At 48.9% G+C, this 15,938-nt stretch overlaps 7 protein-coding genes across 7 annotated transcripts, besides 23 other annotated features; all 7 read left to right on the top strand.

The window, feature by feature from the left end:
• Nucleotides 1-12,746: part of a sequence feature (heterozygous, Esmeraldo-like haplotype) that runs on past the window's edge.
• On the top strand, nt 81-926 carry Tc00.1047053511303.50 (hypothetical protein, conserved; the record flags this gene model as incomplete). The annotated part of the gene is made up of 1 exon (XM_812263.1): nt 81-926. One exon carries the CDS (start codon nt 81-83, stop codon nt 924-926), a length of 846 nt encoding a protein of 281 aa, XP_817356.1.
• Nucleotides 1,246-1,276: a microsatellite.
• Nucleotides 1,306-1,326: a sequence feature (AT_rich).
• Nucleotides 1,369-1,388: a microsatellite.
• Nucleotides 1,590-1,658: a sequence feature (T-rich).
• Tc00.1047053511303.40 (carnitine O-acetyltransferase, putative) lies at nt 1,674-3,863 on the top strand (the record flags this gene model as incomplete). Its single annotated transcript, XM_812262.1, has 1 exon — nt 1,674-3,863. One exon carries the CDS (start codon nt 1,674-1,676, stop codon nt 3,861-3,863), a length of 2,190 nt encoding a protein of 729 aa, XP_817355.1.
• Nucleotides 3,950-4,064: a sequence feature (A-rich).
• Nucleotides 4,097-4,129: a sequence feature (AT_rich).
• On the top strand, nt 4,327-5,220 carry Tc00.1047053511303.34 (hypothetical protein, conserved; the record flags this gene model as incomplete). The annotated part of the gene is made up of 1 exon (XM_812275.1): nt 4,327-5,220. One exon carries the CDS (start codon nt 4,327-4,329, stop codon nt 5,218-5,220), a length of 894 nt encoding a protein of 297 aa, XP_817368.1.
• Nucleotides 5,317-5,363: a microsatellite.
• Nucleotides 5,681-5,715: a sequence feature (AT_rich).
• Nucleotides 5,727-5,755: a sequence feature (AT_rich).
• Nucleotides 5,998-6,086: a microsatellite.
• Nucleotides 6,127-6,159: a microsatellite.
• Tc00.1047053511303.30 (hypothetical protein, conserved) lies at nt 6,194-8,911 on the top strand (the record flags this gene model as incomplete). Its single annotated transcript, XM_812261.1, has 1 exon — nt 6,194-8,911. The coding sequence occupies one exon, from the start codon at nt 6,194-6,196 to the stop codon at nt 8,909-8,911; it is 2,718 nt and encodes a 905-aa protein (XP_817354.1).
• Nucleotides 9,144-9,173: a microsatellite.
• On the top strand, nt 9,278-10,273 carry Tc00.1047053511303.24 (hypothetical protein, conserved; the record flags this gene model as incomplete). Its single annotated transcript, XM_812278.1, has 1 exon — nt 9,278-10,273. The coding sequence occupies one exon, from the start codon at nt 9,278-9,280 to the stop codon at nt 10,271-10,273; it is 996 nt and encodes a 331-aa protein (XP_817371.1).
• On the top strand, nt 10,708-13,026 carry Tc00.1047053511303.20 (uncharacterized protein; the record flags this gene model as incomplete). Its single annotated transcript, XM_812260.1, has 1 exon — nt 10,708-13,026. One exon carries the CDS (start codon nt 10,708-10,710, stop codon nt 13,024-13,026), a length of 2,319 nt encoding a protein of 772 aa, XP_817353.1.
• Nucleotides 12,747-13,574: a sequence feature (areas merged during assembly that could not be assigned to a particular haplotype. This can correspond to areas where the two haplotypes were merged or to regions with more than two copies in the genome that were merged during assembly.).
• Nucleotides 13,048-13,068: a microsatellite.
• Nucleotides 13,476-13,504: a microsatellite.
• Nucleotides 13,508-13,643: a sequence feature (T-rich).
• Nucleotides 13,575-15,938: a sequence feature (heterozygous, Esmeraldo-like haplotype).
• Tc00.1047053511303.9 (hypothetical protein, conserved) lies at nt 13,738-15,135 on the top strand (the record flags this gene model as incomplete). Its single annotated transcript, XM_812277.1, has 1 exon — nt 13,738-15,135. The coding sequence occupies one exon, from the start codon at nt 13,738-13,740 to the stop codon at nt 15,133-15,135; it is 1,398 nt and encodes a 465-aa protein (XP_817370.1).
• Nucleotides 13,854-13,876: a microsatellite.
• Nucleotides 15,402-15,451: a microsatellite.
• Nucleotides 15,585-15,676: a microsatellite.
• Nucleotides 15,711-15,746: a microsatellite.
• Nucleotides 15,815-15,859: a microsatellite.

Genomic DNA, 15,938 nt, shown 5'->3' with positions numbered 1-15,938 from the left:
GTCCGTTTATTGACTGCCTGCGGAAGAGAACCAGCGCTTATATTATTTAGTTAGAAAAAAAGGGGGCGCCGAGGGGTCGAATGAATGCGTGCAAAATGATGATGTGGCGTCGCACGTGCCTTGTTAGTCCGGCTGTGGGAGTTGGCGTCCACCGACTCTCTTTTTTATCCATCCCGCAGTCAGCTAAAAGGCCTTACACGACATCAAATCAGAAAAATGAGGATCATGTGAGCGATGCATCGACAGAGCCGCCCGTGACCTCTTCACCTTCCGCGTCAGTGGATGACGAATCTGCACCTGCAGCTTCCTTCGAGACGTCCACAAAGGAATCCAGCACTTCTATTAAGAAAGACGAAGTGCAGACGGATGTTGAGCCTCTGCGATGGGTGCAGGACTCGCGTGACGACCCGCTGACGGAGCCTATTTTTGATGAGAAGGGGCAATTTATTGTTTCCCGCGTGCAGTGGCCGACAGGCGAGATAGCGTACACGACGCCTCCACCGCCAGACGGCAAATTGGCCCCTCGTTTTGGGTACAACATTGTGCAGGTGAAGAAGGACGTGTCGTGGTGGAAGCACTACCAGAAGTATCCTCGCTTTTCCATTGCGTACGTCAATATACATGTTCTCTTCCTATTGGGGGCGGCATGGCTAGCAGCGTTCCTCACAGACGAGTACCGCAAGACGATGGAAGAGATGCGCACACCAGGGGCGATGGTGGGGGAGCAGCGTGGGCGTGGGTCTGTCAACCGGCAGTCGCAAAAAGTTGCGTTTACGCCTGGCGAGATGACAGAGATTATTGGCCGGGCGCAGAACAACTGGTTGGACGCCAAGACCGAGGCGAACTACATTGGCTCAAAGGATTACAACATGAAGAAAATCCCGCGGCCGAAGGAGTTTTCCATGGAAGACTTTCGCAAGCGGTAGACGAAACGGGGGTCTGGCACGCGGTGGTGAGGGAGCGGGAGAAGGAGCGAATGCTGCAGGAGGGGCCAGACAAACAGGCAAACAGAGAAAAAGACGGCAACTGCAGCAGCAGCAGAAAAAAAAAACTATATTTCAGCAAATTACATTTGCCTGGGGAAGGATGGGTAAATTGTTGAAGTGAAGGCATTGCCACTCCACTCCACTCCTCCCTCGCCTTTTATACCGCGTTGGAAGAAAAGGAATAGTGGCGGGTGGAAAGAGATGCGGTGGTTAATAAAAAAAAAAAAGAGGGTGGGAGGTTAAAGGCGCATCACCCCTTTTTATTTATTTATTTATTTATTTATTTATTTTGTACAGGCATTGTTTTTTACTTTCTTTCTTTTTATTTTTATTATTATTTGCACATCTCTGAGCCGCCGTAATACCGAGCACCAGGCAGATGCACACACACACACACACACAAATGTGCACATTTATATGTTTTTTCTTCCATTCCCTTTCTTTTTGTTGGCTCTTTTGTTATGATGTCGCCTTCTCGGTGTTGTCCCTTCACCCTCCTGCCACACAAAAGAGAGGGAAAAACAAAATTCAGCGGGGGGAGGGGAAGGGAGGGTGGCCAATAGAAGTAAAAGGAAAAAAATTTATTTGTTTTACTGGAAAACGAAAACAAAAAACAAAAACAAAAAAGAAGAGGAATAAAAAAAAAAAAAAAATCAAAAGGGAAACAAAAAACAATATTTATTCACCATGCAATTGAATTGGAGTTTGGGCTCAGGGGTCTCTGAATTGGGGTCCCGCTCAAATTTTTTTTTTGATGCGCCACAGGAGTATCGTGTGGCCACACGTTCCCCTCTCACTTATGCACCGCAGCAACGAAAAAGTGTGAAGGAGTGTTTTAGTGCTTACGGCTACACGAACCCTGTCGACCTGAACGATCGCGTCTCTTCAACGGATGAAATACAAGTCATAAAACACCAAACTCTTCTGCCGCGACTACCCATTCCGACTGTAGAGGAAACTTGCATTCGCTTTCTTAAATCCATTGAGGCAATCGCAACCGCTGAGGAGTACTTTGTTGCTGCGAAACTTATCGGAGAGTTCAAGGCGGCAGGGGGCATTGGGGAGAAACTCAATGCCCTTCTTATGGACTGGGACAAGCGGTGTGGGCAACCAAGTTGGCTAGAAGAGTTTTGGGATGACGCCTACCTCTGCCCACGTGATCCTATCCCCATTAATGTAAACTATTTTTTTGGCTTTAGCGCTCACCCAGAGAAGACTGCCATGACACAAATTGGGCGTGCCGCAAGTCTGCTTTATGGCGCGGTGGCCTTTCATTTGGACTTCCGTTTTGAGAGGCTGTTGTGTGAATTTGAGCGAGATCGACCTATTTGCATGTGCCAGAACCGATTCCTTTGCTGTACGTCTCGGGTGCCCGGCAGAAAACGTGATCGCAAGGTATGCTATTGTGAATTGCCTGCTTTATCAAAAGACGAATTAGCCTCTAAGAGTGTTGAATATGTTTTCTCGGCACATCCGCCACAGCACTGTATTGTTATTCAACGCAATCGTTTCTTTTCTTTAAATGTTGTAAAGGACGACGGCAGTATTGTGGACGTGGAGGATATTGTGGTGGCGCTAAAACTCATTGAAGAACGTGTGGTAAGTCATGAGGAAGCGGGTCCACCGGTTGGACTGCTGACGACGATGAATCGTTCAGCATGGTTTGAGGCACGCGAGCACCTTAAGCATCTTGGCAACTACGAGACGCTGCGAGCGATTCAGTCGGCCATCATTTGCGTGGCGCTTGATAGCGTGGAGGTGATAACTTCGGATGAGGCCGCGCGGATTTTCCTTCACGGCAGCGGCACCAACCGATGGTTTGATCGACACAACATTATTGTGACACGTGATGGTTGGGCGGGTGTGAACTGGGAGCACTCCGTCGCGGACGGCACGGCAACGTTGCGTCTGGCGGATTGCATGTATCAATCGGATTGTGATCATGTCTTTACAGAGAGTTTGATTGCAGAGCTGTCGACGGACGTGTCTCGACGCACGCGTGCTTCTGCGCTTATTACGGATTTGAGGTGGGTGTTGGACAGCACCGTCAATGAAACTATGAAAAAGGCGTTTAGAGACTACAAGCAGATGATTGAAGTGAATGAAACGGCGGTTCTTCGGTTTCGTCACTTTGGCGGGGCTCAGATAAAACACGTCAAGGCCTCCCCGGACGCTTTTGTTCAAATTGCCTTTCAACTCACGTATTACCGTCTGTTCGGACGAGCCTGCGGAACTTATGAGGCGGCGAGTACGCGGACTTTTTTGCATGGCCGAACGGAGTGTGTGAGAAGCGCCACGCGCGCTGCATTGGATTTTTGCCGTGCTAGCAGCGACCCTATTTTCGGTCAATCCACGGGCTCTGCACTGCCGACGCAGCGTGAGCTGATGCGTGAGGCGATGCGGCAGCATTCTGAAAATATGTTACTTGCGAAAAAGGCTCAGGGAATCGACCGACATCTTTTTGGCCTGCGCCTGCAAGCTGTGAAGCACGGCATTCCACTTCCTGACATATTTGAAAACCCCGTGTTCAAACGGAGTGCGCACTGGAACATGTCTACCTCGCACTGCGGGAGCAGCAGCCTGAGCCTGTTTGGTTTTGGCTCCGTTGTGGGGGACGGCTTTGGGATTGGGTACATGATAAAGAACGATCACATTGATGTATGCATTACATCGAAATACACACATCCCTACACGAGTTCGAAGGTGTTTGCGACGATTCTGCAGGCTTCGTTGCTCCACATGATGGGCATCGTTGAAAGCGAGTCGTCGCATCAGCGGGCGGAGGCACGCACGTTGTTGTTTACCCACCCGACAGGCTTCAACGACTTTAAGTACGACCCGGAGGAGGGATTTGTGTACGAGGCCTTCAAAGAATAAATGAAACACGTTTTCTCTTTGCAGGCAACACCGTGTCGCCAAAAAGGGCGCATTACAATCATGCGTTTGTCTGATTATATTCCAAGTTCTTTTTTTTTTCTTTTTTTTTTAGTTCCAGTCTTATGAATTTATGCCTGAGTCTTTTTTTTTTTTTTTGGATAAAAACCCTTTTTGTTTTTTCCCTTCTTTTTTTTTTTTTCTGGCCTTTTCGGCATCATTAGGCGTCCGAAGTGATTTTTTTTTTTTTTTTAATTTATATTTATTTACGGGCGATGCCATATGAGTAGAAGTGTGTGTGTACACGCAAATATGAATTCTTTGTGCGTGAGTTACCGCCTGTGCACAGAGACGATGGTGCCACCCCACACTCCCACCTTGTGCCTCTGTTTAATACACTGTCGCCTTTGTGCGTACTTGTTTTGGTTGGCGAAGGAAGCGATATATACATACATATATAATATATATGAAGGAATCCACACCTCCACCGGAAGGAACACCGGAGCAAACAACTGCAGCGACAACACCTTCCACCGGAAAGGGGTGCAATCGTGCAATGGAAGAAGTGGGGAAGGAGGGGCAGTCGGCCAAGTTTGTGACATACTCCACATCTGAGCCGGCGCAGCTTTCTGGTGAAGCGAGAAGACGGTCACATTTCCGCGCCCGTGTTCTCGAGGCGACGCTTTCACCACTCGAAAAGGCGATATTTGACGTGCCCCTTGAGGAGTGGCTGACAGTGGACCGCAGCAAATTTTTGGGTTGGCGCTGCGCCGTGCCCCACCCAGTCACAGCGGATGAACTGAAGCCGGTGGATCCTTCGCACGACATCTTGCGGCACATTGCTCTCCACAATGGTCCTGTAACGGATCTGCAGCTTGATGCTATTGTGAACGCGGCGAACAAGACCTGTCTTGGTGGTAAAGGCGTTGACGGGGCGATACATGCGGCGGCTGGCCCGTTGCTTGTGCGAGAGTGTGCCACCTTTAACGGATGCGATACTGGACAGTGCAGAATCACGAAGGGGTATAATCTTCCAGCCCGTTACGTTCTGCACACTGTGGGTCCCATTGGAGAAAGACCGGAGGCGTTGCGAAGCTGTTACCGCTCTATTCTTTCTCTGGCCCACCGAAATCGTCTACGCAGCATCGGTTTCTGTTGTGTGAGTACTGGAGTCTACGGCTATCCTTTAATTCCCGCCACGCGCATTGCCGTTGACGAAACTATCGAATATCTGAAACAGCATTTCTCCGCGTTTGATCTCTGCTGCTTTGCCTGCTTTAAGCTTGAGGAGTATAATGCATACACCGACTGCTTACGGGCATGGCTTGGCACAGCTCCAAATGCTTCCAGCGATCAATAGTGCAACCACATTCCATTCCACACGGGTGGAAAGGGGGAGGGTGATGCAGACGGAAGCGGGTCAATTCACCACCTACATGCCTGGTGAAACATAAACAACAAACAAACAAACAAACAAATCAATAAAAAAAAAAAAACAAACAACAACAACAACGATTGGGTCCGCTCAAATCTCGCATTTTTATTTTTTATTGCTTTGAGTGGAAACATTGTTATCTATCACGTATCATGAATGAGAAACGTTTGTTACTGAGGACAATCGCGAGCGTTTTATTATTTGTAAAACAATTGGGAATTTATGTATTGAGGGATTTATTTATTTGTGTGTTGTGTGCCACAAACATACATGATCAAAGCCATAACGGCTTGCCAGGATCAAGCGAACAAAATGGACAATTGTCCAAATAGCATCCTTGGCAAAAAAATTTTGGGCCGTCTTTTAGTATTCAATAGGCCCAAAGAAAAAAAAAAAAACATTTATATATTTGATATAAAAGCGATGACTTCTTTTTATTTTTTTATTTTTTATTTTATTTGTGTGCTTTCTTGGCAAATTACGAAGGGTACAGCCGAAATTTGGGGTTAACGGATTTTTCTGCTTCGCAATTCAGTCGCTTCCGTGCAATGCTGCCGGCGGCATCCAAATTCGGTGGTATTTCATGTGCGATAGTTTTGCATTGACATGCACTTGTCACTGGCATTCCGCACCGTACCTAAGCTCTCACCGGCCTGAGCTTTTCATGGAAGGTTGTCGCCATTTCCCCCTCTCCCCTTCAAATTTGTCTTTGGTTGTTTTTCCCCGTTTCTGTCTTTTTTTTTATTTTTATTTTTACATGCACCGGCTTTTTAGCTTTTTATTTTTATTTTGCCTTTCGTGCGCTGCCATTTAATTCCTGTTCTTCCGCTATTTTCTTTTTTTTCTTTTCTATTCTTTTTTTTTGTGTGTGTCTGTGTGTGTGCAGTGACGGGTGGTGATGGCTCATCGCCTGCTCCTTCCGCTGCCTCCTGCCTTTTCCCCACCGGACAGCGATGTGGAGGGGTACAGTGTCTTTACATACGATGATCACGACAGAGATGCGGAACATCCGGCGCTAAAGGCGTATATTGATCAGCTTTCCGCCTTTCTTTGTAAAACGCGTCTTATTCAATACCATCCGGAGGATTTTTTTCTCATATTTCTCCTCCATGATGAGAAAGAAGCCACCGGCAAGGCGGAGGCGTTGAAGTATCCGGACGGCAGCGCTGTGCGGGAGGAGGAGGTGAAATATATGCGGGATCTTTGTGGGGCGTTCACAACGCTGATGTCGGACAGCAATACTCTGGTGGTTGAGTTGCACGCTATGATACGCGATGGACCGCCAGTAGGCTCTGCGGCGTGTCTGCACTCATTCTTTTTGGAAACGAGGGCGTTGCAAATGAATCGGCAGAGACGCCCGCGGAATGATGCGGCGAGTGTGACGCTCCGGACTGCACAAGAGAACATGCCCATTGCATCACCATCGTTGGCGTCGTCGTTGCCGCAAAATGGACAAGAGGGTGACGAAGTGAAGAAACGGCACCGTCGCGACCGGGTGATGGAGGTAGTACTTGGACACGGTATGGGGAGAAAGAAGCAGCACGAGGTGGGTGTTGTGCGTGACACCATTGTGGATCTTGTTGCGTGTTGCAATGCCACACGAACGGGCAGTGGGATGCTGCCGCCAGATCCAGTGGAAACTGTTCTGAATGTCGGCGAAGGCAAAGGCTATGTTTCCCGCGCACTCGCTTTGTGTGATGGACTGCAGGTGGTTGGGCTTGACTGCAACCCCGCGCACAAGGAGCGGGCGATGGAGCGGGTTGAGTTTCTGCTGCAGGGACGTCTTGGCGTAAACGCGGCGAGCGGGGAATCCAGAGGCCGCGATATGCTTAACCTGATGTACGAGCCGCGCGGTCACATGGCGACGGTGACATGTCGTGTTGGGCCATGCATGGACTGGGCGGAGGTCCTGCGCGGTCATGTCCGCCTCTCGGACGGAGCTTCCTTGGAGGGCTGTGATATTTTTGCCGGCACAATCGCCTCGGAGCAGCAGGAAATTGAAGAAGCGGAGGCACCACGAACTTTAAAAGGAGCCAACGATGGCACGAAGATTCAGTGCCGTATTTGTTGCCACATCACACGGCGGAGTGCAGTCAATACGATCATACGACACGTACGGCGTCACCTTCAGAGTGACGACATGAATAATTTCTCAGGGATTCTGTCGAAAGAAACAATAGATGAGTGGAATCGCGAACTTTCTGTTGAGGCATTCAACAGAAAAATAATCACTACCTTCTTCACGGACGAGGTGTGTTACAAATCCAACGCTGCTGTTGAGGACGAGGCATCCGCGAAGTGGACACGTGTTGGATTTGAAGGGAGTTGTTTTTCCGACGGCATGATGCGGGAAAAGTTACGTGACACTTTGAACACGTATGATTGTTTAATGAATGTGCAAATGCCACGTGGTACACGGGCAGAGGTACTTTTACCCATGAGGCAAACGAAGCAGCAGTCAATACTACCATTGTCGCAGTTAGGAGATGAGATAGATGGAACGGATACGCCAGACAACGTCTTTTACCAATATGTGCATACATCCCTTACTGTTGTTGGGTATGACTGCGCCTCTAATCGTCACTTTGTCATTACAGACGATGGGAGTCAAAAGGAAGCCTTTGCTTTATTGCAGTATCTCCATGGCTCAAATCAGGTGGATGGAAAATTCATTGATGAGCGTTATGTTCCACCTGCTGAGGATGCGTGGAGTATTAAACTAGCACTGCTGCTGCGCGTTATACCTCCGGCTACTCCACGCATGCCCATTGTGCACGTACCAGATCTTTGCAACGTTGTCATGATGGGACTTCATCCCTGCGGCGACCTTGGATCCAACGTATGCCGTCTCTTTGTGGAGAGCGCGTCACGTGGGCTGCTGCTCGTTAGTTGCTGCTGGCATGCGCTGACGAACGCTGGATTTCCACTGAGCTATGAGCTTCAACGGCGCGGGTGGAGGACGGAGCAGCTCTCTCTGCTCCTTGCCACGCAACCGTTTGACATGTGGTCCACCGTATCTGCGGAGGGTTATCGTGAATCTGTCTGCGTGCTTTTTTACCGCAGTCTCCTTAAGTTGTTCTGGAGCCGTTTGCGTGACCGCTGGCAGAATTCAACAGCTACGTCGATGGCGGCAATCCGCTGTTGTCCCTTTGCTGAGGTGCCGCACTTGGAGCCGGCATTCCTGCGTCGAATTGCCAAAATAAAGAGCACCATAACGATGGAGGTGTTTTATGTGGAGGTGTGTCGCGAGTACTTCTCTGACGGGACAACAGCGGCGAGGAAGCCACAATACACATGGAAGTCACACGTCTGTTCCTCCTGCCGTGAGGCACAGACCAAATATTTGTTTTCTGACACGAACGTTGCGTTGGCGGCCGAAATCGGGAGGGAGTTTTTCGCTACCCATTTCGCTCCTTTTCTTGGTATGACAGTTCTGCGGATGTGGATGTGTCATCTTGTCGAGACAATGCTGTTGCTGGATCGCACCTTGTTTCTTTCTGAGATGCTGCGGAGGGATCGACGTTGCCGCGGTTCGGTTGTATCACTTGTGCCGCTCTTTGACGGTGCTGTTTCCCCGCGTATGTACGGCGTGTTGGCCCGACGCATCCCAACTTGAATTGCCGGCTGGTTGAGGGTCTATGAACGCATGGATAGTCACCTTCTGTGCGGTGCATCGTAAAGAAAAAAAAAAAAAAATAAACTTACAACTGACAGAAGACACATCATAATTGCGTTTTTTTTTTTTTTTTAGTCGAACTGCCCGTTGCATGTTATTTTGTCGTTGCGCATCACGACATTTGCTTTTTGACATGCTGAAAATTTATTTGCATCTGTCCATTTGTTTGGTGTTTTTTTTTTTTTTTTGCTTTTTTCTTTTTGTGTATGGCGGGGGTTAATATCCCAGCACTCCGGTGGCTGCGGAGTCACGGCCAGCACGGCATCGAAGTTACACTCAGTTTTCCCGGGACTTGGTGCATTTTAGATGAACGGAGGGGAGTATGGCCGGTATCGCTGTGCGCCTCCGCACCTCAACGGAAGGGTGTCGTCAACACGCAGCCGGACCACTTCCTTCTCCAGTGCCACCCCAACTGACAACCCGTACATCCAAAGTTTTCAACAGAAGGCCACAGTCGATGTTTGTCGGTCGCCTGCAGTTGTACGACGCAAAGGCTTGCGCACGGCGCCGACCGTAGAGCGACAGAAGGAACACAGAGAGAAGGATTTGGAGATTCACTCGCTGCGTACGAACAGTCATCATCATCGTCAACATCAGGGTACCGAGTTATCGGGGGAAGGAGGAAGCACCACGCTTGCAATGGAGCCAACTGTGGTGGCAGAACTTAAACGACTGTTGCGTGCGGAGCGGGTGATGCGGCTTGCGGCGGAGCGACGCACACTGGAGGAGGCGGAGCAGGGGGCTAGAGCTGCCATCACCATCGAGGCCAACTACGGTTCCAGGTTTCTTCACTCTATTTTCCTTGAGAACATCATGTCCATTTCATCTACCCGTACCGATATGATGCCATGGGGCCGTACGGGAGGATCGCAATCACCATTTTCAGCCTCTTCTTTGCACGGCAAAGTTGTTTTATCTGTGCCGAGCGCATCTGCTTCTGTTTCGGACGCTAATACTTATAGGCGACTTGTGGAGGAGAACCGTCAACTTCGGGAGGAGGTGAGCCGGTACAAATCCATCGACACGGAGGACAGGCGTGAAATAAATGAACTGCACCGAAATATGCAGGTGGTGATTGAAAGGCTGACTCTTGAGCGAGACATGTTGCACGCGGAGTTGACTGGAGGCAAGTCTTGGCACGGCGCCGCACTAAGTGGAACCACTGAGCATGGAAGGATACTGCCGACGACCACGGTAGATCGGTCGTTGTGGCACTACGCACACGTGGTTGATCCCACTGCTGTCAACGGGGAAGAGCCCCCCGAATATGCCTCTCGCCTACGGGTACTGCCGCTGTCATGAATAGTAAAAAACAAACAAACAAACCCCCCCGATACAAGTGTGAGGCATCAGGGAGGAGTAGAGGGGTGAATGAGCCACAAGACGAAGCTGAAGTTATACACACAAGTGTAAGCGGTTCTTTTTGGCACAATTGCGGTGGACGTGACCAATCAGAGGAGAAGAATGGGGTAAAGGGAAAAAAAAGGATTTATGAGTACATCGGTGACGGGCAAATGGAGGACGTAAACACTACAAATTCTGTATGAATGGAGCGCTTTCCTCAACGTTCCCCCTTTTTTTTGTTGTTGCGGTGGGCCCATTACAGTGTTCAGTTGTCCATGTGTACATGTGTGTTTTCACTGTGTTCTTATTTAATTCATTTATTTATCTTTGTTTTTTCCTTTTGAATTGCATTTTTTTTTTCTTTCCGAAGGGCGTATCGTTGCCGCGGGGTAATGGCAGAGCGACGGTCACCCACGTTGCTTTGTTGGGATGCATGCTTGCAGTATGAGCTCTCACAAGCGGAGGTTTGGGCTGAATTGCGAACTGGCGCCTCCAGTATGAGCAACTGGCTGGGGCGTGCGGCGATGCCTTCGATAACGGATGAGACGGCGATGGTGGCACTGCGTCATGTCGCTTGTGACTACCTTGCAGCTACACGTGAGGAGCTTGCGGAGACGCTTTACAATTTTAAACGTGAAATAACCAAAATGAACACTGACGTTGGCGCTGAGCGATTTTCTCTGCAGGAATTTATGCTGTTGTTGGGACCGCTGACACTTGTGGCGAATGCAGAATCGGTTTTGCAGACATTTTGGAATGAAATGCTGCAGCGTGATAAACTTTGCGCTCGGTGTGTGTCAGAGGCGTACGACGCTTGCGCCGCGCTGCAGTTGCAGGAACAAACTGCACGGGAGGAACTCCTTTCTTCGTGTCGTCGTTGGCAGCTCACACGACAGCTACAAGACCGCTTGCGGCAGCAGCGCGAACATTTGTCTACACTGCACTCACTGGATGAGGAGGGTGTGGCCGACCGCGTGAAGATCTCATCGATCCGGCGCGCTGTGCGTGTGGAGGAGGAGCGGCAGCAGCAACAGTTCGCGGAAAAGGCGTTGGAAATGGATCGCATCGCCTGCCTCACCGATACGCTGGAGATGCTCCACAACCAGCTGCGCGTTGCGGAGGAGTACGAGGCACTTACTGTCGACTCGCTCTTGCGTGAACAATCGGATCGTGTCGCAGACGTTGCTTTGGAGGCGTCGAGAAAAATCCGTTGGGACTCCCGGCTGAGTCATATGGAGCGACAGGTCGGTATATTGGGTCGCTTTGCCGTTGGCCTCTCCCTCGTCCGCCTCGGCAGGCACGAGCACGATGCAATTCTTCGTAGGATGGAGGGCACTTCAACATGTTCTGCCGCCACTACCACCACCGCAATGGGAGTGGCGGCATCCCCGGCGGCAGGCGACTTGACGTGGCTCGTTGGGGATGATGCGGACGCCACAAGCAGTTATTACGCCACCACTGCGGCGTCTGCCACGATGCCGGGAGTGTCTGATACAGGAAACCCCTCCTCCCTGCCGGTGCTGCTGCAGCAATGTCTATTCGATCCCTCGTACTACAAGGCAAAGAGTGACGTCTCTTCCGAGCGCGGCCGGCAGAATCCTTCCGCGGATGATTACAGCGAGGTGGAAGACATCTTGCGGCAGGTTTTTGGTTCACTGACGCAACTGATTTATGTTGCCATTCCATTTCTGCAGGGATTTGCGGCGACAATTGACACCGTTGTACTTTTTCCTTCTTTTGAGCTTTTTCTGAACACGTGCGAAATGAATGTCCTTGGTTCCAGTAAGCTTGCATTTCTCAGGCATTGCTCTCATAGACTGGATGCCGATATTGTTAATTACCTTAAGTTGCTGGTACGGGCCGAGGGTAGCTGGGTTGTGGAGCACGGCATGCGCTTTGAAGACTTTGTGGCATTTCTTGTGGATCAGGCCGCCTTGGAGTACGTACGGCACGCTTACTTCCTTACAACAAAGAAACTTCTTACTAAAATTGTCTTGGATATCGTTCTTCCGAAGTGGGTAAGACGACTCAAAAAGGGAAAGACACCTCCATTCATGTCCTTGTCATCTAACTGTTCCAAGAATGAGGATCGGGTTGACAACATGAACCGCGTTTTATTGGAAAAAGAGAATATCGATGATTTATGCCTGCTTCTCGATACCGCATTGGCGTGGCTGGGCATAGCCAGCCGCTCTCTGGAACAATTTGCACAGGCGTATCGCAAACATGTCTTGGAGTATGCATTTGCCATGAAACCGGAAACGAAGACGACTGGAATCACGACGACACAAGCCCTTATGGCACTGTTGTTCCCGAAGAAGGGGGAATCTTTGCAGCTGCGGTGTCACCCAACACGATGGGACGCATTGCAGCGCACACAGGGTTTTAGTTTTGCCCAAATGAATGCATTGGTGGGAGAAGACGGCAGTTTAGACAGCGTGACAGCGTGGCTCACTCTGGGTTTGGCCGGTATCAACAGGGAGGAGCTTATGCGGCGAATTGTAGAAGCTATTGAGAGCATTCTTCGGGCCAATTTGAAAGAGGACATCAACGTTCACGTGCCACATGATCAATTTTCTGTCAGCATGTCTTACAGCACTCCTGTCTCTTGGATTTTGACGTTGGCGGTCTGCGTCCACCTGTCGTTTAACAGCAACCTGGTCACATGCGGGCTGGATAAATTATTTCAGCTCCTCACCGTATCAACATGAGGCGTATACTTCAATGGAGCCAAAAAAAAAAAAAAAAAAAAAGACAATGCGCTCTGTCGGAACTTACTTTTCTTCAAATGTGTGTGTCTCTGTGTGTGTGTTTGTATTTTTTGTGCAACTTTTTTTTTGTTCTTTGTTCTTTTGAATGACACACAGAGTTGATTTGGCCGTTCTTCCATGTTTCTTTTTTTTTGTGCCAGATGTTTCTTTGTTCTTCTCCGCATTCTTTACATTTTTTTTTTCTTTTTTTTGTTTCAATGTTGTGGCTGGATTTATTTACGGCGCTAGAGTTATTTATTCTGCCACGTGCTTTCGTTTTTGCCTGACCTGCGAGACGGCATTGACACACCCGCGTTAGCGAAGGAACCAACAACACCTGCAGGCACGCAGTTTTGTTTGCTTAGTAGGAGAGTAGAGAAGAGGCGGGCGGCGGAAGGGGAGGAGGCGACAACAAAAAACAAACAAACAAACAAAAAAAAGGAAAAAAAAAGAAAGAAAAAAGGAGGGAAGTGACGGAAAAGAACCGCAAAAAGCAAACAAACATAAGAGGAATAAAAACAAACAATAAAACAACCAAAACAACAAACGGAAATAAACAAAAAAACCAAAGGCAAAAAGTGATTTAGTGGGGGGCATATTCACAACTGTGGATATTGACCGAGCGAGCGAGCGAGAAGTGTTGCGGGACGACAATACGGAAAGAGGGGGAATATGGCGTCGAAGAGTAGTGAGAGGGGCGCACCCGCTACAAAGGCTGTTTACGGCAACAGCGTCAAGAACGGAGGCGGCACCGGCAATCGCACCCACCACCCCTACGCTAGGTTCTGCAACAACAACAACAACAACAACAGTAGGAGTAGTAGTAACAACCACCAGCAAACGGAGAGTGGTAATAATGGGCGCATGGCATCAAGTCCAATGCAGTTGGTGGTACGAAAAATGCAGGATGATGGGGAAGAGGGAATAAGCTCCCCCCTTGTGAACGTACAGGCGCGTTATCGCCTGCAAAGCCCAACGCTTAGTAACAGGGCGGGTGATGCACTTCTTTCAGCATCTCCGCCTTACACGTGGAGTAGTAGTAGCTCGTTTTATGGCGATGTGAACCAAAATCGGTTTGCAACGGGACAAGCGCCCAGCACCCCCATTCCAGTGAAACAAGACAATGATGGTGGAGTTGGCATGGGCGGTAGAGGAATGCCACCGTTTTCCGGTAGCTACGCCCCGTCGGGATTTTCTATGCCACCTGCTCTTGCGGATAGTATGTCCACACCAATTAATGATAAGGTTCTCAGATCTCCACATCAAAAAGTGCATATTCCACTGCAGCATTTAGGATCCCCACCTTCGATGTTGCGTGGTAAAGAGTTCACCGCCTCCCCCACGTTGCTTTCAATGACACCGCCATACCCAAACGATGTTCAATCTATTCAAATTTCACCGACGGCTATGAGTGGACATGGCGGTATGAGGGGCCATCCAGTTGTTGCTGAGAGACCACAAGGTCGACAAAGTAAAACTGGCCCAAATGCCAGCGATGGGGCCTCCACAATCACCGGAAGTAGCGCAAGTGCTATACGGGAAGACTTATCACTATGCCCAAATGACGTTCTTTGCACTCTAATAAATGATCGTAAGCACCAACGGAAATACGCACACACGTGTCGCCTCTTTCCCTGTTATCATGGTCACGTAGTGCGCCATGGGAAACTGTTTCGCCATGCCCCTGGACAAATTGCGCAATCCGATGCCCTCACGAGCGTGAAGGGGACACAAAAGGCTTTACCAGCTGAGGCACTCGCGAGTGTAAACTTCAGTTCCATTAGCCCGAACGCACTCAATGCTTACCGCATAATTGTTACTCATGGTGACCAGAGCTATGAAATATTTGGCGATTGGCAGAATGTTCGTGTACACACGTTCAAGAGATATTTGCATCAGGTGTATAAAATCCCGCCAACCTCGCAGGTGCTGGTGCGTGTGGACGACGGAGTACCACTGGAAGACGAGCTTGAGTCTGTGGGTCACTACGGCGTGAAGCCAGACACCATTATAACACTTAAACGCAAAGAAGATGATGCAGCCCCGCGGGTTCCTTTGGACGAACTGTAATGCTGCCATTTCACTAGTGCACGAAACAATAACAACAACAACAAAAAAGATAGGACATGTTTTCCTCCACTCCCATCCCTATTTCCGTCCCCCCTCTCTCTTTACACATACACACACATACACATATATAATGTGTATATTTGTGTGTGGAAAGAGGAAAGGAGGAGACGGAGGTGGGGGGGTCATAGTATGAAAGTGCTTACGAACCCGCCTACCAGAGAAAAGCCATTGGTATTCTTTTCCCTTCCACTCTCCCTCCCCAACGGAAAAAAAGAAAAAACAAAAAACAAAAAAACAAAACGAAAAAAAAGAAAAACGAGTAAACGGTAGTGGAGTAATCAAAAGAATGAAGGATTCAAAGAGGAGGAAAACTACAAAAAAAAAAAAAGGTGCGTTTTTTTAATTCTCTTTTTTTTTTTTGGTTTTCCTTCTCGAATTATGCGTGCTGCGAGAGAGAGAGAGAGAGAGAGAGAGAGAGAGAGAGAGAGAGAGAGAGAGAGAGAGAGAGAGAGAGAGAGAGAGAGAGAGAGAGAGAGAGAGAATTGCTGCGCAATGCGGGCTGCCGTGGTGTCATTTTTATTTATTTCTTTATTTTATTTTATTTATTTATTATTTTTTTTTGAGTGTTTCTGCTGCCGTTTTGCATTTATTTCATTCTGGAGAAGAAAATGAGTCGAGGAAAAGAAAAAACGAAAAAAAAGAAAAAGAAGAAAAAAAAAAAAAAGGGGGGGGGGGGGGGGGCGGTGGAGGGAGGAACGAACTGCGTAAACACACACACACACAACAAAATAATAATAAAATAA

The sequence above is a fragment of the Trypanosoma cruzi genome, genomic scaffold, assembly GCF_000209065.1.
Source record: "Trypanosoma cruzi strain CL Brener 1047053517089 genomic scaffold, whole genome shotgun sequence".
Lineage (NCBI taxonomy): Eukaryota > Euglenozoa > Kinetoplastea > Trypanosomatida > Trypanosomatidae > Trypanosoma > Trypanosoma cruzi.
The sequence above is the reverse complement of the archived record's forward strand: the minus strand, read 5'-3'. Positions and strand labels throughout refer to the sequence as shown.